At 52.9% G+C, this 15,394-nt stretch overlaps 7 protein-coding genes across 7 annotated transcripts; 3 read left to right on the forward strand and 4 right to left on the reverse strand.

The window, feature by feature from the left end:
• Positions 1-982: 982 nt before the first annotated feature.
• Positions 983-1,847, reverse strand: A1O5_05255 (uncharacterized protein; the record flags this gene model as incomplete). The annotated part of the gene is made up of 2 exons (XM_007745856.1): positions 983-1,260; positions 1,340-1,847. The coding sequence occupies 2 exons, from the start codon at positions 1,845-1,847 to the stop codon at positions 983-985; spliced, it is 786 nt and encodes a 261-aa protein (XP_007744046.1).
• A 1,762-nt stretch (positions 1,848-3,609) lies between these two features.
• A1O5_05256 (uncharacterized protein) lies at positions 3,610-4,708 on the reverse strand (the record flags this gene model as incomplete). The annotated part of the gene is made up of 2 exons (XM_007745857.1): positions 3,610-4,529; positions 4,585-4,708. The coding sequence occupies 2 exons, from the start codon at positions 4,706-4,708 to the stop codon at positions 3,610-3,612; spliced, it is 1,044 nt and encodes a 347-aa protein (XP_007744047.1).
• Positions 4,709-5,403: 695 nt separating this feature from the next.
• On the forward strand, positions 5,404-6,864 carry A1O5_05257 (uncharacterized protein; the record flags this gene model as incomplete). Its single annotated transcript, XM_007745858.1, has 1 exon — positions 5,404-6,864. One exon carries the CDS (start codon positions 5,404-5,406, stop codon positions 6,862-6,864), a length of 1,461 nt encoding a protein of 486 aa, XP_007744048.1.
• Positions 6,865-7,373: 509 nt separating this feature from the next.
• On the reverse strand, positions 7,374-8,193 carry A1O5_05258 (uncharacterized protein; the record flags this gene model as incomplete). The annotated part of the gene is made up of 2 exons (XM_007745859.1): positions 7,374-7,683; positions 7,769-8,193. 2 exons carry the CDS (start codon positions 8,191-8,193, stop codon positions 7,374-7,376), a joined length of 735 nt encoding a protein of 244 aa, XP_007744049.1.
• Positions 8,194-9,803: 1,610 nt separating this feature from the next.
• On the forward strand, positions 9,804-10,937 carry A1O5_05259 (uncharacterized protein; the record flags this gene model as incomplete). Its single annotated transcript, XM_007745860.1, has 3 exons — positions 9,804-9,863; positions 10,013-10,265; positions 10,456-10,937. 3 exons carry the CDS (start codon positions 9,804-9,806, stop codon positions 10,935-10,937), a joined length of 795 nt encoding a protein of 264 aa, XP_007744050.1.
• An 843-nt stretch (positions 10,938-11,780) lies between these two features.
• A1O5_05260 (uncharacterized protein) lies at positions 11,781-12,968 on the reverse strand (the record flags this gene model as incomplete). The annotated part of the gene is made up of 1 exon (XM_007745861.1): positions 11,781-12,968. One exon carries the CDS (start codon positions 12,966-12,968, stop codon positions 11,781-11,783), a length of 1,188 nt encoding a protein of 395 aa, XP_007744051.1.
• Positions 12,969-13,495: 527 nt separating this feature from the next.
• On the forward strand, positions 13,496-15,108 carry A1O5_05261 (COP9 signalosome complex subunit 2; the record flags this gene model as incomplete). Its single annotated transcript, XM_007745862.1, has 2 exons — positions 13,496-13,539; positions 13,599-15,108. The coding sequence occupies 2 exons, from the start codon at positions 13,496-13,498 to the stop codon at positions 15,106-15,108; spliced, it is 1,554 nt and encodes a 517-aa protein (XP_007744052.1).
• Positions 15,109-15,394: the final 286 nt, after the last annotated feature.

Here is a 15,394-nt window from a genome sequence, read left to right on the forward strand (position 1 = left end):
ATCCAGGCCCCCCAATGAGCGTCACTGGGCGTCTTGGTGTTTGTCGCTAACCGTAGGCTACGCCTATTGGGGATCAGCTCTCGCCTAATCGACAATGTTTTGGGACTCGGCGAACGCGGTGGGCACGGTGAGCACGAGATTTGACACATGATTCTGGCACCACTTTGGACCACTTTGCTCATATCAGTCGGTCTCAGCAAGCCACTGCTCCGTTCCCAAAACTCAAAAGGACATCTCGCAGATTACCGAAAAGAGGCCTCACCACATGGCGGCCGGGACAATGCTTGACTTTGACGCGACTCTGGCCTCCAGCCTCCCAGCCGCGGCCGAGAGCGCGCCACAGATCTGGTCTATCGAGAGTTTAAACGGCATGGAAAAAGGGGCTTCCTTCCTGCTCGAACCACAAAACAAACACATGATGGCTGCAGATAGGCATGTGCATGGGTGCATGTTGCTGTAAAGCACACTCTCATTTCAGCAAGGCTCGCCGACCTTGTCATGCCGCTACCAGAGATTGGCTTGAAGCGGGTGCCTTTTCTCAACTAAACCCCCTTGGATTAAATCCAAGTCGATCTCTTGCCCTTTGCTGCGAAGCTTCGGCAAGCATTGACGAGGATTGACGTGATGCTAGTGGAAATCGAGCACTTAGAGGGTGCTGGCTGTCTTCTGCCGCCCTGTCTCTAGCTCCTTGCTGTTAGTCCACTTCTTCACCGCCATGTCAACAATCCCCGACCGTCATGTTGACAGTGAGGAATGACATTGATTTCCTACTACAAGTGGCTTCGGGATAGGAGCCGAGCATTGACTACAGAAATCGCGACAGGGGTTCCTTGTAAGCAGGCTGTGGTCGGTGACAGCAACAAAGCCACAAGGCCACCCGAGCTTCGCACATTGCTCAAAGCGTCGACTATTAGGTACCCGGTACTTGGTGAGCACTCGTTCCAATCATTCTGACCCGAACCCCAACAAACAAAGAAGGTTCTCAGTCTGCGAAGTTGCGCTGCCACTTCAGCACCCCTACCCCCACCTTTTGCCCCTCGACGCCTCCTATCTTAGCAGGGTTGATTGTGACGGCATTTGGCACCAAAGTCTCAAAAGAGAATCCACACTTCTCAAACACCTTTCTGCTGGCAAGGTTGTGTTCGAAGTGTGTTCCGACCACCGTGTGAGCATTCATGTGTGGAATGATAATTTCAGCCATCAGTTTTTGCAGGGCGGCCGGCATAATCCCCCGGCCTTGATATTCGGGTATGAGCCAGACTGTGTCTTCGATTAGTGCAGTTCCGGGTTGAGAGCATGTCTGCGGAGAGTCGGTTTCGAAACGAAACGAGGAACTCACATCCGATTTCCCAAGAAATGTTCGGATCGCCAGCTTCCAGCTTGTCGTTCTCTGCTTTCCGCCGCTCTTTTTCCTCTGCATCTACAATGTACAAAAAGCTCTCCCTCTCCACGCCAATATCGCCAATAAACTTCTCAATGATACCTGTCTCTGACTCCTCGATATGTCGGATAGGCGAGGTCCAGTGTCCGCCGAGCCATGGCCTCTGCGACCAGTCGGACGGAGTCCCGATTTCCCCAGCGCTGGGACTTGCCTGCTCGCGTTCCCGGATGGCGTTCAACTCTGCACAGTTTTGCTTCCACTCGCGGGATACCTTGGTATACCATTCGTCCCTATCTCTCTCCGTGTAAGGATAGGGCGGACCGTTCAGGTTCATATACACCTTGGGATCGTTGAGACCACGGATGACGGCAGCTCCATCAGACTCACGAGGCGGAGTGAGTACTATTCTCAAGGTCGCATGAGGCACTGGAATGTTAAAGTCGGAGCTCTCCACGCCCGATTCCATGGTTAAGGGAAGAGCGTGAATCTCTCAGGGGATTTCAAAAGGGATCCGAGAGAACGGGTGTCGCAGATCGTTGAAGCTCCCAATATATCATACAAAATGAGTCAAATGAGATCAAGATGGAGTGAGTCACCTCCGTCCTGCACTCTCGCATGTTCTCATCTGTGCTACCAGAGTCGGTGACTCCGTAAAGCAGCAGGCCTCAGCTATGGTTACATTGAGGCCAAACAATATGTACCGACTCATCCCCCGACAGATTCAAGTTATGTAACGCGTGGCAGCCGTGTGGTTCCAAGGCTTCAGCATCGCCTTTTGCCGCGGATCATTGTTTCCCCGAGAACAGCGACCTTGGCATGGATGATGAGTAACAACCCCCTTTTGCCAGCTCGCTAGGTACTCTGACCTTCCTCGCTGGTTGCGGCTGTCGTTCCCCAGGAAGTAGATGGAAAGGTTGGACTGTCACTACTACATTCCACCACGTTAGACGCTTGGCTGTTCAACTTCCACTAACTTTTACACATTGACAGGTTGGATAGAGGAAGTGTGCCAGTCGACATCTTCCTGGAAATTGTTGGAGACGTCAATGCTAACAATACGCGTGACAGCGCTGTTGCGTTGCAGAAGTGGAAGTCCATAAGTGCGCAGAATGTTGGGACCCGGATTCAGAACCTTAGTATCAGGGACAGGAGTCTGAAAAGCACCGACTCCGCTAGCTGCCCCTTGCCGCTGCCCGACATACACGAGGACTTCGCTACTGCAAGATGAAGCGTATGCTTCCGCAGAGCGCGCAATAAACACTTGCATCCTCGCATTGATATCGAGCCTGAAAGTTCCCCCCCCGGCCTTCCATAACCTTCTTCCAGGAAGCATCGTCTAGCATGTCATTGTACGTGTTGCCCGGTGGGTTGAGTCGGTTGCGGAGCGGGCCCACATTGTCCTTTTTCACACCGAACGAGTAGAAGAGGCTCTGAACGTTAGCCGCGCCAATGATTCCACAGGTTTTAACGTCGGCCAATAGAGATTCGACGGTGGGAAAGTCGATACTCGAGTCTTCACAAGCCCAAAGCTCTCCAGTGGGCGGTGTATTTATCGTAGGCTCCATACTTAGGTTCAATAGGCTCTACAAAGCGCTGTCGTGCTAGTTCCAGCCTTGTCCATTTTGGCCTCGCCTCTCGTAAGTCTCAGATTCCATATTCAGGCATGCCGTCCACTCTATCTAGTTCAAACGCTAACAAATTTGAGATCAATCACTTGCAATCAACAGAAGCAAATCCGAGATTGGCGCATACTGAGACATAGCTCTAGCCGCCGGGCTACGCCGGCCATATCAAGCGCTGCAGCATCAGCAGTCACTGGTCGTGCCGAGCGTGACATTAGAAGTTTCGTGGCTTAAAATACAGATGTAGTGGGAATCTGGCTTTAAATAATCGGCATTGAGCCCATTGATTCTGCCCAGCAACCTGCACACTTCCTCTCTTCTCAACCGAGCACTTTCTGGAATGGCTCAATCGCTTCCGCCCCAACCTGAGATACTATCTCCTAACCAGGAAGCAATGGTAGAGGCATGCAAGGCGGGTCAGCTCGCCGAATTGCAGAAACTGTTCAAGGAGCACGATGTGAAGCATGGCGACGACCCTATACATGACTGGCATGCAACACAAAAGGGGCCTCCAGCGACAAGCACGCTGTTTGCTACGGCTATTTCTCATGGACAGTGCTAGCTGACGCCGGCCGCCACACTCAAGTTCAACAACGACAGAAAACTTCACACCATACCGCCTTGGCTTGCAATATCGACCCTCGCTGTCGGTTCCCATGCGTCCGCATCTCCAAAGCTCTCCGCCACTAGCCCTGCAGAACCTGGGGGGCTCATGCCTGCCTTCAATTGCTTCTCATATGACACCATCCTCAGCCTTTGAGCTTCGCGAGGCGTCAGTGCAAGGTATGCTTCGATGCCTACCGCGTGCAGAAAGAATGCCAGCCAGAGAGCCATTCCGAAAGTGATGCGAAGGCTCGCTACAATCTGTTCTTTGATCCCTCTGAAGAAATCTGCATGTATAATCTTCAACTCGTCCTCCAAGATGCTTGAACCTACGACACAACCAGGGTACATCTCTGCCAAGTAACTTAAGCCATGCATTGAGCTTAGTTCACCACAAGTCATGATCACATTGTACGATTCGGTTTTGGAGGCAATCAAGGCGGCAACAACCATGATGATTCGAGTGGTAATTATGGCGCCTAAATAGAACATGGTCCGCAACATCCAAGCTCGATGCTGATCGACTTGAAGTTTTTTGATGTTACAGTACGCCATCCCCAATCCGATGGTTGTCGAAATGACCAGGACTCCAACCGCAGCTTGTGCTGCCAGTTCTCCGCCGAAAGCACGTCGAGCGATCATGAGCGCGCCTCCGTTGCTGATGAGGATGAGAAGGATGACGATATAGCCGTTGACGCGATGGAACAGCATTGTTCGACCGCGAATGGCTGGAACGAATTGAAAGATCACCAGAATACCGGCCGGTAGGATGGTGGCCAGGTGGAGCAGCAAGCCAATCCGGTAATGGCCGGCTTGATACCAATACCACTCTCCTGGCGCTGCACTCTTTGAGAATGTTTTCAAGTCAAGGTAGCCGAGCTGAGAAAGGCTGAAGCCTAAAAGCGTGGCGGCGAATACGATGACTAGGTAACAGATTCAGCATGGGCTAACGCTTGAGCAATAACACCTCCCACTTACACAGTGGGACATTATATCCCTCTCGGAATCCAAGCCAGGAGTACAGATTTCTCCATCCGCCTCTTTCTCCCGTGTCGTTGGATGGCATGTGGATGTTGTTTGAAACACGAATTGAGGTCGCCATCTTTGTTGAGGTGAGGTGAGATTGTAGGAAAGGGGAGCTTGTTGAATGATTCTGTACAATATGATCTGGCGAGGAGGGCTCAGCGCGTCCATATACCACCACATTCTTTGTATTCGATCATTGAATACGGCTGCCTAGACTTGGCAAGACGCTTGGAACTTGGTCTAGCGTTGGAGGTGCGTCAGCAGTCTCGAGGCTCGAATATCTTACAGTTGTTGAGGCCAATCCTTGCCCTAGAGAGCAACCTTAAAGGCTAAGAGATGAATTCGAATACGATTCCTGGGCGTCGGATATTTGGCCAATGATTTTGGGCATGTGTTACGGCAAGGCTTTTCACCCAAGCAATGATCTAGGCACTTTACCCGTTCTCGTCTCCTTCAACGAATGCATGGCTTCTCCGCAAGTAGACCCGTTCTGAGTTCTTGGTGAGTCGAAAAATTGGTTGAGATGACCAGCCTCGAGATCCATTGACTGTGAGAGAGGCAAAGGCTGAGCAAGGCTGAGCAAGGCTGAGTAAACGGAGTCGGAGTCGGAACGGGAGAATGTTTTGGTGCGGGGAAGATACTAGCCAATCATCGCCGACTTCCTAGTGGCAAATGGTCGGGCCTCCAACTTCAACCATCCAGACTTGAACTTCGTTCCAACTTCCTCTCATCACTGTCGACAAGTGTCCCTCTGCCTGGTGGGTAAACATCATGGCATCGTCGGGAGGACACCTCTTGGTCTCCAAGGCCATGAGGCTGGTCAAGTTCGCAGCTGCGAAGACAGGGAGATTCCTACGTGACAAGATCCCGCAGGCAACCAAACCACTCGAAACCGACGTCCAGCCTGCCTACGCCCGCGTCTCTCAACGCCAGCAACCTGTCAATCGCCTCGCCCAGATCCGTCAGACTCAAAGCCGTTGGTACAGCACCGGAGTGCACGCTCTCAACAACACCAGACACTACTCTTCCCAATCCGGCCCCCACGTCCGTCCGAGTCGTGCGTCCTACCCTTCTTCACGTACTGCCACAGCTGTGGGACGATTGACTGGTCGTGCCCCGTTCGCATCTACCCTTCGACCAAACCTCACGGGAGGCACGTTGAGCCGTCATGCGGGCGGTTATGGATTAGGAGGTGGTCGAGTTGGTGGTGCCAGATACTTCTCTCATTCCCCTGCGGCACCAGCACAGGTGGTCACCAACGTCTCCCAGGCCGTGCGAGCGTTCTGGCTCTCCGGTCAAAAAGCCCGTTTTGATGGATTCAATCCTCGCACAGGCGAGAAGCGATTCCGAGCTGTGTCGAGCCTTCAAGAGGATGCGAGACATACTATGGACATGTCATCAAAGACTGCGCCTGGGTCATTCATTGACTTCAAGGTCTCTCCGACCATTACCGCTATTGGGCCCTTGGCCAGCGTGGCCCGGTCTCCTTCGGCTGCCTCTTGCGACTATGCAGCCCAACAAGACACCTTGAACAACACCACGATCATGTCCAACCTCTCGATTGACTTTGCCCGGGCATTGAAAGACCTTGCTGCCGTCATGAACGATCTCAAGCACTTAGCGACATTGGGGGATCTCCCTATCTCGCTGCACAACAGCGTGACTCTCCGTGTCCGCTTCCCTGGCTGCGACGCAGATACAGTTGAGGCTCTTTGTCGTGAACTGAACATCAAGCGCGGCATAGTCGGCCAAGATGAGGATTTTGATGCGAAGAACGGAACTGAAATGGCTCTTCTGTTCCCTTTTGCGCCGAGCAAGACGGCAAGCGAAGCCGGCTTCGTCAGCTCCAACTGTTGCTACGGTGACAGGCCAATCAAGCGCATCAAGAAAGACCGCGTCGAGTGGCAGGAAATGCTGACTCCGCCTCAATGTTTCTCTGCAGGCTTCTCACATGTTTCAGTTACGAGCAAGTCGCCCGACGCGTTCGAGATGATCGACGAGGCAATGGGCCAGAATCCTTGGATGTCAAGCCCGTCAGGCTATTCCAGTCTGCACGAGAGTGAACTGTTGGAAGCCGAGGACGATGCGGCCATGTACTTTTTCCAGCCAAGAAACAATGCCGCTGGGAGAGAAAGATACCGCGAGCCCTCGGTCAGTGGAAACGGCAATGGATACGAGGGCTTGGAAGGGATCTACAGGTTCATCGAAGAGTGCGATCGGGCACGGTCCTGATTCGGCTCGGGGGGAGCTCAGAAATGGCACACTTCTGTCCTATCTTTTGGTTTTCCTTTTGTTCAACTCGGTTGGTCGGCTGGACTCCAGTGACAGTGGCAGCGCCCAGATCAGCACTCCTTGATCAATAGTTGAGTAGCGTGAATGCCGGGCGAGCTACATACAGTACATCTACAGAGCCCCAGAATGAAATTCTATCCTCTTCGTGTATCAATAAGTGTGCGCTTTGCGTTTATTTTGTGCCTAGCAATTAAGTAATGCTGGTGCGTTCGTAGAGATGGAACCAAAAGGCCAGTGACTGGCCAAGCAGACCGTGTGTTTCACCGCCAGGCTCCTCGCTGTGGAATTATTATATGGGGGTTATCCCACTGTTGTACCGGGTCTTTGGGTATGTTCAGCTACACGCTAAGGCTCTCTTTCTCGCCAGAAAGAGCAGACTTTCGGTTCTCCTGTGCTGTGGACCATGGCCCTAGGGACCTTGGATTTTGGGGCCAATGTTGCCTCCTCCATCAGCCATCGCCGATATCCACGTCCCCGTCCGCGTTCCCATACCCGCTCCTCAACCGGTGCTTGAGTTGTTCATTCTCCTTGATGACGTCCTCCCTCGCTCTCTCCAGCTCGTCAATCTTCTCCTGCAGTTCTGCGAGTTGATCTTCGGCGCCGGAGGAGAATTCCTCGATGATCTTGAAGACGCGCCAGAGCCGGAGGACGACGACCAGCGAGCCGGCTTCTTCCAGCGGGCCGCGCAGGAGGACGTCGATTATGAAGGCAGCAATGATGACAAGGGCATCGAATATGTGGAACGGGGTGTTGAAGTACCTATATATGGTGGAGCACTGAGGTTAACCGCGCGAAGGGACAAGAGGATTGGATTAAGAGTCGCCGGGGCGGGGGAAGTCGTTACCGGAATCCAAATGCAAAAACACTGCCCAGCAATTCGGCCACGAAGAGACACGAGAAGACGAGACTCGCGTACCCCAGCACTTCATTTGCCTGCTCCCAAGCTCTCAGATGGAACTCTTTTTCGCCAGCATGCTCACAGATATGCAGACTGATGAGGAAATCGGCGAAGATACAGCATATATCTGCCGCGACCAGTAGGATCACGAAGTAGTGACCCCATTTGGACGAGAACCAGTGCTGCAGCGAACGTCGGAGTTTCCATACGGCGCTGTCTTCGCCATGGATCTTGACGATGTGGCAGGCTATGAAGTCCTGTGATTGATGGAGGGCAGAGATGAATTGGCGGTCCGACGGCAGCAGAGGCGTGTATTCATTCGTGTTGCGGGTGGCATGGATGGGCGAGTTCCCAGGTTCGGGATCGGCCATGGTGGTACAAATGGAGATTCAGATCGGGGTTCAGGTCAGGACTAATGTTGGAGCTGTCGGGTCTGGACTCGTGCGAATATCCGTGTCACTGTACTCAAGACTTCAATGCGCATAGGGGGAGCCGTGAGCCGTCTTAAGGTCCCCAACAGACACATCAGACGGTCTATCCGGATCCCTGGGTGAAGCCGCTTATCACAGGCTCAAGAGCATGGGAGAAACAGCAGCCTTCTAGCTCTCGAGTCAGTAGCTGCGCTAGATCTGAGGCTGAGGCTGGGGCTGAGGCTGAGGCTGCGACGTATCAATATCAACGTCCAGGACATCAATGGCAAAGCGAAATGATGTGATGACGTAGGCTCCTCTGGCTCCTCTGGCTCCTCTAACGCGTCTATGTTCTAACTCAATGGGGAAGGTATGCCCGGCAAGGTATCCGGAAAAACAATATCCCTATCCCGTCGGCACTTTTGGTCAAGTACCACGAGTAATATGTACTGGAGAAGCACATTCAGATTGATATCGCTTATTGTGTTGTCTATATCGGATGGACCCTCCAAAGCAGGCGACAGGAACAGAACTCTCGACTCGGCACGGTGCCCGCGCGTTCGGCGTCTCCTACCACGACCTTATCAGAAAGTGGTTGTCAACTCGTCCTCGACCAGGCTAGACCGACACCTTTAAAGGTCAGCTTCACATTGCTGAATGAATCCATTAGGTAAGTTTCTTATGGCAGCGGCGGTTGATCAAGAGCATTGGATCAGACGCCATGTTACTCATAGCCACCCGTGCTTCGATTGCTCCGATGTCTCATCGTCCACTCTTGCAGGTAGTAAGCTCAACACCCAAAATTACTCCGCGGCACGCACTACACTCGCAGGGCTTCATTCAAGATCTTTGCAAATAGTTGGCCTCGTCGAGTCGCTGTCCATCTAATATTCTAGCCTTCGGTGTCCCGTGCTCTCTGCTCTTTTAAAGCTTCGCTCTCGAGCGTCGGACGTGGGCGGGTCGATCGAAAATATCCATGAGGCTTCATCCGTCAGGTAGGGATCCTAATTGTTCCTGATGTACACATAATATTCGCGAGTATATCGTCGTCACAAGTGCATCGTTCTACACAGCACAGGATTTCAGTGCAGATTTATCTTTCAGTGCTGGGCCGGCCTGTCTCAAAGGACGGTATCGAGAGTACGAACGAGTTTGATCTTAATAGTCCGTGAACGAGAGGCAATCATTGAACACCACACCACCTGCAGGCTTTCCGCTTCGGAGCATCTCACCCCGAACGATGCTCATGTTCTATTTTCCAGATGAACCGACGGAAGAGTCACAACCCGCACTTCTCCACGAAACGTCTCTCGTCTCCAACTCCTTCTTCGCCCGTCTACCCTCGGAGCAGGCGGGGGTCGTCGCGCAAAAAAGGTTCGCATGGAGGAGTATCGGCTGTATATTATAGTATACAAGGGCCATATGTCTCGGCAGAGAGCATCTCTCAGTGAGGGACAAGTTGTTTTTCGCGATTAAACGTCTGAGCTGCGTGGGTGTAATACCTACAGGTCCTGAGAAGGAGGGACAAGCTGAAATAAAGGCAAAGCAGCTTCATAAATAACTGGTTGACCATGGCGACAATCTTCCCAAATAATCTCTATCGCCTTCGCCAGGCGGGTTCGTTGTGCAAGGTACATACATACACGCATACCTGCTTACCCGACCAACTGCCTGACCGAATATACTTCTCTTCCCGCTCCTACACCCTTCCCTTGCATCTCCAGCACCTATCCAAGGCCTCTCCTGAAAAAGTCATCATACTTACTGTAGCGTATACCAGGCCTTTGGGATCAAACTCACACCGTCGGCGTCGGTCGTGCAGATAGCCGCCTCGGCGGGCTTTGACGCGCTATTCATCGACCTCGAGCACTCGACCCTGTCGACCAACGACGCAAGCCAACTCTGCACGACGGGCCTATTGGCGGGGATCACGCCGTTCGTGAGGGTGCCGTATCAGTGCGGCGACGGGTTCGTCCAGAGAGTTCTGGACGGAGGAGCCATGGGGGTCGTTTTCCCGCATGTGAGCACGAGAGGTATGTATTGTGCGCAAAGAGACCTCCTTGTTGGTGAGGCTTATATTGAACTCATGCACATACACGCCCCCTGTAAATCCATCAAGGCCATGAGGATGTATTCCTTCATTTGCTTTTTCGAAAAGAACACCATGAGCGAGGAGGAGAAGTGAATGTTTAGTCTGATGTCTTTTTGGGACCGAGCATCTAGAGGAGGCCGAATCCGCCGTCTCCATCTCAAAGTACCCGCCGGCCGGTAAGCGCTCGATGACGGGCCAACTCCCTCAGTTCTCGTACGCGGCCCAGCCGCACGCCGTCGTGATCCCTGAATCCAACAACGCCGGCTCGACCGTCTTCGTCATGATCGAAACACAGGAGGCGCTCCAGAATCTCGACGCCATCGCCTCCGTCCCCGGCGTCGACGTCCTCCTCGTCGGGTCGAACGACTTGTCCATCGAACTCGGGATCCCCGCGCAGTTTGACAGTCCGGTGTACAAGGAGGCGCTGGAGAAGGTAAGCCAGGCGTGTAAGAAGCATGGAAAGATCATGGGCTTGGCAGGCGTGTATGATAATCCCACGATTCAGGGGTGGGCAGTGCACGAGCTGGCCGTAAGGTTTATCCTTGGTGGACAGGATGCGAGTTTTATTGCGAAGGGGGCGAAGGGTTGTGTTGACACGTTGGGTAGACTCTAGTGGAAAGAAGAATAAAATCCGAGCTGTATTCAAACGTAAGATGCGAGCTCTGGTGTCATGCCCAAAAAATGGCCATGTGAAATATACAACAACGTCCGCGTGAAAGCATACCTAGCGGTAGCTCTGCTCCTTTTTGGATCCTGTCATCTTAGTTAGTTCGTATGAGCTTCGCGATGAAGAGCACCGGACACGCACGACGTATGTAGCAACAAATTTCACGTGAGGGAAGCATTCATGTTGTCAGCCAATGCCACACGACAAATAAGCCCCTTGCAAAGGGATGCCATTGTATATTCCTGTGACATTCCATGTCGAGTGGGATCAACGATAGTGGGAGGAGCGGCCAAGAAGGGTCACAAGCCGAGGGCAGCGGTCGGTCTGCAATATCATCCCGTACGTTGATGGAGATCCTAATGTCGTGGCCAATTCTTCGATGTCCCAACAGATTCTGTCTTGAGTTTCGAGTTTCGTGAGAATGGTTCGATTTGCTTCTCAGCTCTAACCTGTATTTGCATCCACCAAAGGATGTCGAAACCCCCTATGCTGGCCATGGTGACGAGGGTCGCATGGTTGGCTGGTCTGGGTCTTGTTGGGCGGAGCAAGTTGTACTTGAGACCTTCTGGAATAACCGATGGAAGGCTGGCCTGGGAACGAGATAAGAGCTGACGCGAGTGGAAACAGGAACCTGTCTGGCAAAAATGGTAATCGCGTTGAACAAGTATGTCGCTCCGAGAACTCCCTCGAGGCTGAAGAGTCCATGTGAAAGTCGTTGCCCAAATCTCCCGTTTGCCTTCCAATATAATGTCTCCAATGGACAATACGACTGGTAGAAGCCAGCTCTGTTTAGTCATCATCCTGTCGCTGTGACGTGCCATTGCGCCCCATGCGTTGCCCTAAAGTCATATCGCCAGCCTTTTTATGGTAGCTATTGACAAAATCCGCTCGCCCGCCGTGCTTGGCAGTCCTTGCTCGAGCTGCGTCGTCTCGCTCCCTCGCGGCATTTTCTCGCTCCGCAATTTCAGATAGTCGCTCTCCTCGTCGTTGGTCGAGGTCGGATGCATCCTGTTGCATCGCAGCTAGCCGTGCTGCTCGTTCGTCTTTGTCTGTATCTTCTTTTCTCTGATCGCGACGTGGGCTTCGGTACCTCGGCGGCTCAGGCCTCGAAGAATGCCAGCTTTGCATTTTTCGCACTCCGCTGCCATGGCCGTTTCTTCGAGGAGGCGGATTTGACCGGGACCGAGATCTTGGTTGCCGTCTTTCTTCGGGTGAATATGAGCGTCTCCTCCGATATGGAGAGCGCGACCGTGACCTTGCGGGCCTCCGTGGAGGAGATCTCGATCGGGATCGAGACTCTGAAGGGGTGTATGATCTCCGGCGCCCGTGTCTACTTCGTCCATGCCTGTCTTCATCATCGTCTCGATGTGATTGGGGCTTGTCGCGTCTGTCACGATCATCGCGGCGACTGTGGTGGCGGTGATGATGGTGATGTTTTCTCCTCTTGCGATCCCGTTCACGGTCGTCATCTTCCCTGCCGGCCGCCTTTAACAGAAGCCTGCGCTTGACCGGATCACTCATCATAGCCTCATATGCCGCTTGTTCTTGTTTCTTGATCGCCAACATCGGGTCTTCTCTGATCTTTGCTGCCGTATCTCTCGCCGTGTTTGCGTTCTGCACCGCCATAAACGACTCCTCCTTTGCGGATTTTTCCAACTTCTGAGATTCAGTGCCCTTCAGCAAACCATCTATCCGCCTCTTCCCCAACAAATATCCCTCCATCTCTTCGGTAGTGCCGGCCTGGCCGCTCGAAGGTCCATTATACATCCAGTCGACGCGAGCCTGTCTCTTTTTCCCGCCGGCGGCCTCCTGCAGTTCTTCGAGTTCTTGGATTGCTCTCTCTTCGGCGCGCTCTTTCATGATCTGGTCGATTTTCTTGCGCTCTTCCAGCGCTTTTTTTTCCTCTTCCCATACTTTCTTTTGGTTGCTCATGAGCACGGGGTGCCATGATTTCTTGAGGTTGAGGTCGCCACCCATTCTGACGGTGTGCGGCTCCTTGAAGACGGAGAGATGTTGTGACCGGCGACGAGAGGACAGACGCACTATCTGAGATGTCTCGCTGGACCATAGAGTAGAGCCTGGTTAGGGTGGACGAGAGAGAGGGAGAGGGAGAGAACTAGGTTACGATACAAGGTAGAAGGGTTAGGGCTGGTGTGATTGTCGATGAGGCGCAGGCTGCGGGCGAAAAACTCCGCACATGCAGGTGCGGGACAAGGCTGTGGCAGGCTTCACTTCTCCGCAATTCGTTCACTAACAATTACTGTATCATTCCCTCTCCACGTTTCAGTTGCAGCAAGGGTGTAAGATCGATCTAATTTCTTGTCCCTCGCGACTACACAGGAGATTCTTATTCTCATCTTCAGAATCTGGCTAGGGGCCAATACTTATTACACCTACATAAATATCCCGTTGCCACCAAAGCAGCGTCGTCACCAAACCTCCCGCAGGAACAGTTCATTTAGATCGGCCGCTCATTCCCCAGCCATCCATAACCAACAAGCAAGATGTCTGACGATGATGACTTTATGCAAGAATCTGACCCAGAGCAGTACGCCAGCTCCTCATCCTCAAAGGGTCCTACTCGCGTATCTAACAGCGTCTCCCCAGATATGACTTTGAATACGAGGACGATGATGACCTGGGCGGCGACGACGCCTCCGTCGACATCGAAAACAAATACTACAACGCCAAACAACTCAAAGCCGACAACCCGGCCGAGGCGATTGAAGAGTTCCTCGGTGTGCCCGCCCTAGAAGAGGAAAAAGGTGAATGGGGATTCAAGGGCCTCAAACAAGCGATCAAGTTGGAATTCGCGCTGGGGAGATACGACGACGCGGTGCAACATTACAAAGAGCTGTTGACGTATGTAAGGTCCGCGGTGACGAGGAACTACTCTGAAAAATCCATCAACAATATGCTCGACTACATTGAAAAGGTGGCCGGTCAGCCTGCCGCAGGCGGAGGCTCAGGTGCACGTGCGAGCAAGGGCGACAAGGAGACAACGGCGTACAAGTCCATGGAAGAGTTTTACCGCTTGACGCTTGATACTTTCCAGAGCACAAACAACGAGAGACTGGCCCTCAAGACGAATCTGAAATTGGCCAAGTTGTATCTCGACAAAAGAGACTACAGTCAGCTGAGCAACAAGGTCAGAGAGATCCACCAGGCGTGCCAGAGGGAAGATGGCACAGATGATCCGGGTAAAGGGACGTATTCGCTCGAGGCATATGCGCTCGAGATCCAGATGTACGCAGAGATGAAGAACAACAAGCGTCTCAAGTCTCTGTACCAGAAGGCTCTCACCGTTCGGTCTGCGGTGCCACATCCCAAGGTCCAAGGTATCATCCGAGAATGCGGTGGGAAGATGCACATGAGCGAAGAAAATTGGAAGGAGGCGCAAAGCGACTTCTTCGAGTCATTCAAGAACTACGATGAAGCGGGGTCCATGCAGAGGATCCAGGTCCTGAAATACCTTGTGCTTACAACAATGTTGATGAAGTCGACCATCAACCCCTTTGACTCACAGGAGACGAAACCTTACAAGAACGATCCTCGCATTTCGGCAATGACAGACCTGGTGGACGCCTATCAGTGCGACGACATTCACCGCTACGAATCCATCCTCAAGGAGAACCAGGATCTGCTGGCCGATCCGTTCATTGCCGAGAATATCGACGAAGTCAGCCGGAACATGCGTACAAAGGCCGTCCTGAAGCTGATTGCACCGTACAGCCGCTTCACGCTCCAATTTATCTCAAAGCATATCAAGATCCCCGTCAGCGAGGTCCAAGATATTCTAGCCGTCTTGATTGTGGACAAGAAACTGCAAGCGAAGATCAATCAGGAAAATGGAACCGTTTTAGTGGAAGATGCTCATGCGGGTGACACGCAGCACTTGAACCAGCTTCATGATTGGACCTCGGCTGTTGAAAACTTGTGGTCGGCGTTGTTCAGCGAGGGCGATGGGTTCAAGCTCGAAGACGCCCAGGGCGGTGCCTCATTCTCAGGCGTGAATTTAATGGGCTTCGAAGCGGGCGGGCCGATCCCAAGCCGGGGACCTGGGCGTCGGGGTGGTGGACGCGGTCGGGGAGGCGGGAAGCTAGCTGCTCCAATATGAGAAGTGCATTTTGGCATCTCTCCAAGGGACCGGGAAAATTTGCAGATGGGAAAATTTCAGGTGCGGCTGCATCCCCCTGCGACTAGACAAAGCTAGCTTGTATTTGGGGGGGGGGGAGGGGTACATTTTGACATCTGCCTCGTTTTTCCAAGCCGCTTTCGACACTACCTGGCAAGCGGCGAGCAAATGGAGGGCAACAACACCTGGTCGAATATCATATCATTGCCCCAGGCGAAGATCCGGAGTGGCCTGATGCTATCAATTCAGTCGAGGGTTGCAGGTCCAG

The sequence above is a fragment of the Cladophialophora psammophila genome (assembly GCF_000585535.1).
Source record: "Cladophialophora psammophila CBS 110553 chromosome Unknown aczJe-supercont1.7, whole genome shotgun sequence".
Classification (NCBI taxonomy): domain Eukaryota; kingdom Fungi; phylum Ascomycota; class Eurotiomycetes; order Chaetothyriales; family Herpotrichiellaceae; genus Cladophialophora; species Cladophialophora psammophila.